We start from the raw sequence: 8,304 nt of genomic DNA, 5'->3' as shown, positions 1-8,304 counted from the left end.
GATAAACCACAATCGCGATAGGCTACAATCCGACCTTTATCAAAGTCGGAAACGTGATGGTACGCATTTCTCCTCCTTACACGACGCATCACACAACGTTTCACCAGGCAACGCCGGTCAACTGCTGTTTGTGTATGAGAAATCGGTTGGAAACTTTCCTCATGTCAGCACGTTGTAGGTGTCTGCACCTGCGCCAACTTTGTGTGAATGCTCTGAAAAGCTAATCATTTGCATATCACAACATGTTCTCCCTGTCGGTTAAATTTCGCGTCTGTAGCATGTCATCTTCGTGGTGTAGCAATTTTAATGGCCAGTAGTGTACTTGAATTGTGTATGTGTGTTGTAAATGTGAGTGTAGATGTTACTGAATAGTTTAAAGATTGGTGATTTCAAGGATAGCACACTGTTGCATGCTGGTGGAAGAGGATCCGTATGCATAAGGTGTAGGGGAATGCTTGCCTGGTTGCGGGGTACGGGGCAGCGCGAGTGCGCGAAGTGCGCATGCGCGGGCCGTGGCGGACGCCGGGCCCGTGACGTCAGCCAGTGGCTGGTGGCAGTGGTCGGGCGAGCGAGGCCCGGCTGGCCACGCGACTGCAGCGCCGCCGCCGCCGCCGCCGCCGCCCCGCTGCCGGCATGCGGTGAGTCGCCTAGCCTCAGCCACAGCTGCGGCCGTAGGGCGCCTAGGTCTGCCGCAACCCGCCAAGCAACGCCAGGCTCCCACTTGGCGCTGCCGAGCTGCAAGCTGCGAAAAGAGACAGGTCGCTGCGTGCAGTTGCAGCGCTGGCTGCAGAACTGTCTCGGGTTACTGTCCTTGTTGCAGCTGCCTGGTTTCGCACCTGCTGACGATTTCTCGCCATGAGACAAACATGCCAAGTCTATTCAGTCCAGATCGTATATCTTAGACGAAACTTACACAACCCATACGCTGAAGAATGATGATATTCCTACCTTTTAGAACCTACAGAACACAATTTTCCTCTGGAAAATTTCTGTTTGTATACAAGTTCATCTCGGCGTCTCGTTTATGGATCGATAACGAAACCTGTAGCACATATAATATTTTGCAACCTGTAACGAGTTGTTTGCTCTCCTTATACAGCACATCATTACTATTCAGAGTTAACGTCAGTGAAGATCAGTTTTCAGTCATTCCCTTGGACCTACTGAAATGCTACTTCATTTAATTGTGTTTTCAACGCATCGCTGAAATTAAGACGCACTTACAGCTTTCCTAAAAGCTATTGTGAAACGATGAATTCTTCCAGGGATAGGAAATATTTTGGCGGTTTCGTCAGAGTAGAAAATATGATAAGGAAAACGACGACAATGGAAATTTTAGCCAAAGTACAAGAGTAATTAAGGGACAAGTGTTACAGGGACGTATGCGTAAAATATGGAAGAAAGCACGTGTTATTTTCGTAATCGCAAAAATTGGTAAAGAACGAAATTTATTTACCATGACATTAATCCAGCATTAAACTTCATTTGATTTCGGACACCTGTATTTATGGTCTTAAATGGTAGTTCTGTGTTTTTATAATAGCAGCTCTAGTTGCAAGAAGAATGTTACCATGAGCGGTTTCAGTTAGTCAGTACCCGTCATCTAGCATACATGAAATATTCTATCTTTAATGCTGCAGTCAATTCTGCTCACCTTCTAGTACGATTGTACACCATTATGTGATCCAGATGTAGCTGTTGTGAAGAGGCTCCTATCTTGTAGATATTCATAGAAGGTGGAGATGACTAGTCACTAGCAGAAAATGATCATCGCAACATACCAATGAACAGCTGGAGCTGCCATTGGGTTACCGCAAACCTCATAGCTAGCGTCCAATACACACTTCCAGTGTGTGATGGCTCTCTCAGATTTTTATCCCTTTCTGTCCAATATTTCGACATTTGTAGCCTTCACTAATGCGACAGCTCGTTTTAGCTATATATTTTTGCTATGTTTTTCTGCCGACTACAACGAATTTCATAAAATAAAAGGATATGTAGCTTGCATCATACAAACCATGCTTTAAAATATCTTGACTGAGTTAAGCTGCATCACATTTCTAACTGAATTTAACAAAAACATAAATTTTTCCACAGAAAGCAAGGTACCTGGGTCAGAAATTTGAATGAAGCATAATTATAATATCTCCCTGTAACGAGTCATCGGAGACCACGGTTCCCTGAAACCAAAAAACTTAGTAAATACCTATGAAAAACATTCGAAATTTTGTCTGTGGAGGTGGCTTTCACCCTATACATTTTTCAAATTGGTTGAATCAGTGCTTTGTTTCTCCCATACTTTACCGAAACCGAATCAAAAGCTTTCTCATGATGTTTGAATCCTAGTGAAAATTCGTGATCATTGCTTCCCATCCATAATTTCCATTGTATGCACTTCTAACAAGAAACTTTTTGTTCTTCATTATAATTCGATTACAGTCCAATGAATTACTGGTTTCTACTGAGCTTCCGCACTACATCATTTTAAGAAAATTAAATTTAAAGCCCTGTGTACTTACGTAACCGGAAATAAGCAAAATTGAGTGTAAATCTCAAAGTCACTGTGCGAATGGAGGGAAATATGTTATGTATTTTGAGTTATAAATATTCTCCTTGCCTTCAAACTAGGGTCAAGATATTTTGTTGGTGTTCAAGTATACTACTAGATTAGATATTCGCCGTCATAGCTAAATTTTCCTGTACTTACGCTCGGGACAGAAAACAGAACACGGTGCTTTCTTTTGAAGCCCAGATTGCTGCATCCTCCATCATGGCTCCATCACGGTTCATTAAGACTTGTATTTTATTTTTATTAATTAGTGAACATTCGATTACATGAGTGTTTACTGTTGTATCTCAGTGACACGTCATCTGACCTTCTTATCCTACCGTTATTTACACTTAGAATGGTTATTTTATTACATTTTAGTTGAAACCTTACTCCCGCCATAAAAATATATATAAAAATATTTGTTACATGTCAGTTATGTGTTGCTAATTTGACAGGAAGGAACCAGTTTCAAAAGCTGTTGTCCCTCAAATTTTGTGCCGGCCGGTGTGGCCGAGCGGTTCTAGGCGCTACAGTCTGGAACCGCGCGACCGCTACGGTCGCAGGTTCGAACCCTGCCTCGGGCATGGATGTGTGTGATGTCCTTAGGTTAGTTAGGTTTAAGTAGTTCTAAGTTCTATGGGACTGATGACCTCAGATGTTAAGTCCCTTAGTGCTCAGAGTCATTTGAAACTCAAATTTTGTCAAGTTTTTTTTCCATCAAAATACAGGGTAGTCGAAGCTATAAGCAGTATTCACGGGAGGCCAGCACGTGACGTGATATTAGAGAATACTCTGTACAAGCTTACGACAAATATAAAAATTCCTCTAAGCTGACAGGAACAGTCGGTAGCAGACTGTTCAGACAATTTATACCAGCATAACTGCCTTCCTGTTTAAACCAGCCCTCGACCTGTGGGCACCGCCCGGCACGCGTGGATCCCTTATTCTTGCTGTTACATTTTCCTTCAACTCGAGCCGGCTATATGTGCTCCAACACATCCAATGAGAAATGTAAACCACAGTACTGCATAAGAAAAAATCGTACATCCTTGAGGATATTTATCGCTATCTCACGTAAATAACCATACACAGCTTGAGACTCATACGACGTAAGAAGCTCTTTATTTAGTAAATGGCTCGAGATATCGAAACGAGGCTTCTGAATAATGTTAGCACCCAGAACGAGGCATACTTTTGCATTAACAGTACTCTTAACTCTGGTGTCAACCCAAATATTCAAGACAGTACAAAAACTGAATAAAATATGGTAACAGGACGAGAAATGTTAGAACATAAACGCAGATACTAGCCAACCTTGCAGATTGCGCTTTTGATTGAGAAGGATCACGAAGAGTAGATGATGTGCTGATTGAGGTCGTAAGAAATGTACACTAGCTTTCCAGATCTGTGGAGCTACGCTTTCTGGTAGAAATGACGTCTATGGTTTGGAATCAAGTCTTTCCATTCAACCACATGCCTGTGTTGTATCCAATGGAGAATTCCTTTAATGATTATAGCCACTAGTGAATCATTTTTCTGGCACTCTCATATCTCGAAACGGGTCACCTTTTACGATCCTGTCTGATACAGTAAAATTTCAGATAGTCCCTAAGCCTCTTGCAACTGCTGCCATTTCTGCAGTTTTGCGCGTATGATCGTTCCAATTTAAGTCATAACCGAGCAGAAGTCAGAGACAGTTGTATCTACAACCTTGTACAATCCATGTTGAAACAGAGTGACCTGAGTTAGTGCGACAGGACCGTGCTGTGACCATTCAGTAGAACAAGGTGTTGTAGCTCCGCCAACGGTGTCAGTGCCAAACGAAGCCTGCTCCTGCAACACGAGGTAGTTTAAAAGACAGTGCGGGAACTGGGAGAAGGACGAGGATCTTGCTACTGCATTGTGGAGCGTCCCCAAACTTAATAGAGATACTGCTGTCCGAAGCAGATCCGCATCCCTCAGGGCCCATTCACAACTATCAGCCCAACATCCTATCTTCGTTATTCTGTACCGTCCAACAGAGAAAAATTATGAACTAGAAAAGCTGCACTAACTTCATCCAATAGAGAATTCCACAAAATTTTTACCACATCTCTCTCCTCACACATATCGGAAACAAATACCATCTATCTGCTGGCACTGAGCACATCTCACGATCCTATTAAACTTACAGGTATGGATGCATTGCACAGACCAGTGTAAAGTTGCATCACCTGTACTGCAGGGTGATGACCGTAGCCCACAACTATACAATAAGTCTCAAGAGACACTCCCTGTGATCCTGTGTCGTTATTTGAAACATTACTTTTTCAGCTGTAACATGCTTCGTACACTGCCATACATTTTGTTCTTCTTAATGACTTCGAAATCCGTATCATGTTCTAAACTGACATTAACACGTTCTGATCGATTGCTCCTCACAGAAAGCTGGATGCTGCATGGTGTGAATCATGTTGTTACTGCTGCTACCACAACACACCACACACACAGGATGATTTTAAATAAAAGACAGTTACAACACAAGGAAACTGAAGGAGTTTGGCGGCGTTGTGGAGATTTTTCAAATTGCTGGCCGAAGGTGATTGACGACCTCTACATTTAAACTCATCTGTCACAGTGACGGAATAGCTGATGGCTCTGCATTCTGGTTCGACTGATTCCTCATACTGGAGTCATGAACATGATGATTGTTTCAGTGCTGGCCATTCCCAGAAAGTGTTGCCCTTCCACCAAAACTCTTTCTCAAACTCAAACAAGCAATGTCAGTCAGTTACTATGTGGTAACCAACAGCGTACCAGTGAGTTTATGGAATGGAAAAGACACCGTCGATGTACTGTAATAATAAGCATCACAGTTGATAATGTAAACAATTTTATCAATTTTACCGTAATTTCAACATTGGCCATTGATGTGACAGCATGTTCCCCAATTTCAGTATAATAGCTAAACTGCCCCTTCTCTACTTTGCGAGTGTCATTCCATACGCCAAGAGGTGACTGTGTGGTACGTCCATTCAATGTTAATTCTTGAACACATACATCACCAGAGTATACCAGACAGTGCTCTTCATATTTCTAGCACCTCGAGCATAGGGCATAAATGACGATCTATCTCTATGCGGATGGGAATCACAGAGCATTCTTTGCAGTCTTAGAATAGAATTAGGGACTGAAAGGCCCCCCGCTATGTCTTTGACCAGCCTGCCCTGCAGCACTATTACCGATTTAATCTGCAGCTGGCCATCAGTAGAACGCTACATTCTGTGTCTCGTGAATGATTGGAGCTGGCCGAGTCCTCGTCCATCCAAGTACACAAGATTTATCCATATGCGCCCATGTCGCGGATGTTAGCACTCCTTACCGGTGTATAGTAACATATTTTAAGATGCTGTGATAGCAGATGGTTAAGAAGAACAAGAAACGGTTGATTTTTGTGCACGTTGGAGCTCCAGATGCATGGAATTCGAAGCATTTTTACGTAAATCAAGCACGCTATCGACTCTATTGTTCTAGAGTCTAAGATCAGTACCTGGAAGGTATTGGTGAAGAGAGAACATAAACACAAGCACTCATAAGGCTACAATATTCCGCACTTAAAACAGGTTATAATGTTACATCGCTTCAGTTTCCTACCTTTTAGTTGTATGGAATGTTACGCTTTTAATATTCCAATGAAAGAAATATATTTACAGTGCATGGCATACATCCCTCGTCCCGGTTTCTCTACGATAAACTATGGTATCGAACCGCAAAATGAAGAAACCACTTCCTTAAAATTTCGATTCTGTGTGATAGAAGCAAAATGTAGCTTTCCAGAGATGTATAGCGTCCACTGTTCATATCCGATCATGGTTCAGAAATTATACTAAGCCTGCATCAATTCTATTCAAAATGATCATTAGTAACAGAGAATACGTCTTAGAAAGAAGACGATAAACGCTAGCAGCGGCTTTTGACACGTCAAATTACACGTCATGCCGCCACTAACTCTGTAAACAGAATATCTGTCAAGCAAAAGTATACACGGGGATTGCAGTGCCTCAGAAAAACCTATCCCTGACTTACAATCATCCCAGTTATAAAACTGAAGTCGTGATATTATACCCAAGATGCAATAGGGGAATGGAGTACATCACATAAATCATAGTTCGTTTAGAGTAATGCGTAACGTTTCATCACACATGAGATGGAAGTCCTCTGATGACCGACAGGTTTACTGTTAACGATCGCAAGTAGACACTGCTCTAAGACCCACACAGAACACGTGGTTATACATGAGTCGAATGCAGGCTATGCCACACAACTGATGCATCCTGACAGAACATCTGGAAAAAATGGTCATATGACGTGCAGCTACTTCTCCCCCCACCCCCACCCCCTCTTTCTCTCTATCTCTACCATTAAATTATACGTCGTTAGAACTCCATCTCAACCGACCATTCCATCCACCTAATGTCTTCCTTTAACGCAGATGCAAGTAAGTTTAGAGGCAGATGGTTCTCTGTTTTTTAGAAAAGCATCAAAGACAACAGTCAATTCATGTGTATCACTATTACCTCAAAAGACATACAGCGGAATGCTAACTCGACAAAAAACATGATGGTTTCCGTGGTTGCCGCTGCTTCCACGTCAACGTTTTCTCGTATTCCTCTTGCTGTCACATACACACTCACAAGTACAAGAATTATTCTGCACCAAACAAAAGACACACAAGTACATCCTCAATTTCCCTGCAAGTCTATCGATTTTTGGATGTCACTTCTACCCATGCGTTCATGGCATGACGTCCCTTCCTGTGTTCTAAAATCTCTTGTAAATGTAGTACAGCTGCCGACACCTAGCCCGGATGCACTGATCGGGAGGCGTAGTAAAGCACAGTACTCGATTGCATTCACTCTCCACCACCCCACATATTCCGCATTTTTAGCATGTGAAGAGACTTGAAATAGTTTAGAGTTGATAGCTTGCTTGATTTACGTAAAAATACTTCGAACTCCATACGTCTGGAGCTCCAACATGCACAAAAATCAGCCGTTTCTTGTTTTTCTTAACCATCTGCTATCACAACACTTTCAAATTTGTTACTATACAACAATAAGGGGTGCTAACATCCTCGACATGGGCGCATCTGGAGAAATCTTGTGTACTTGGATGGACGAGGACTCGGATAGCTCCAATCATTCACGAGACACAGAATGTAGCGTTCTACTGCTGGTCAGCTGCATATTAAATCGGTAATAGTGTTGCAGGGCAGGCTGGCCAAAGACATAGCGGGGGGCCTTTCAGTCCCTAATTCTATTCTAAGACTGCAAAGAATGCTCTGTGATTCCCATCCGCATAGAGATAGATCGTCAATTAAGCACTATGCTCGAGATGCTAGAAATAGGAAGAGCACTGTCTGGTGTGCTTTGATGATGTATGTGTTCGAGAATTAACAATGAATGGACGTTCTGCACAGTCACCTATCTACATTCACAATGATACTCGCAAAGTAGAGAAGGGGCAGTTTAGCTACTTTACTGTAATTGGGAAACATGCTGTCGGCGCTCTGGTCAGTGTTGAAATTTCTGTAAACTGATAAAATTGTTCGCAATGTCTACTGTGATGTTTATTATTACATTACATCGACGATGTCTTTTCCATCCCATCCATTCACTGGTACGCTGATGGTTACCACATAATGGTTGCCTGACATCGTTGTTTGAGTTGGAGAAAGAGTTTTGGTGGTGGTGGTGGTGGTGGGGGGGGGGGGG

General features: G+C 42.5%; 1 protein-coding gene across 2 annotated transcripts in view; it reads left to right on the top strand.

Moving 5' to 3' along the window:
* Positions 1-550: 550 nt before the first annotated feature.
* Positions 551-8,304, top strand: part of LOC126341697 (carboxypeptidase M) — a 532,258-nt gene continuing 524,504 nt past the window's right edge. The window contains exon 1 of one of the 2 annotated variants that reach the window (XM_050001792.1): positions 551-638. In XM_050001792.1, the coding sequence (XP_049857749.1) occupies positions 634-638 (5 nt within the window). In that variant the 5' untranslated portion in view covers positions 551-633. The remainder of the gene's footprint in view (positions 639-8,304) is intronic. The other variant, XM_050001795.1, reaches the window with a different exon arrangement.

Source organism: Schistocerca gregaria, chromosome 1 (assembly GCF_023897955.1).
Source record: "Schistocerca gregaria isolate iqSchGreg1 chromosome 1, iqSchGreg1.2, whole genome shotgun sequence".
Taxonomy (NCBI): Eukaryota; Metazoa; Arthropoda; class Insecta; order Orthoptera; family Acrididae; genus Schistocerca; species Schistocerca gregaria.
Note: the sequence above shows the minus strand (reverse complement) of the source record. Positions and strands in the feature narration are given on the sequence as shown.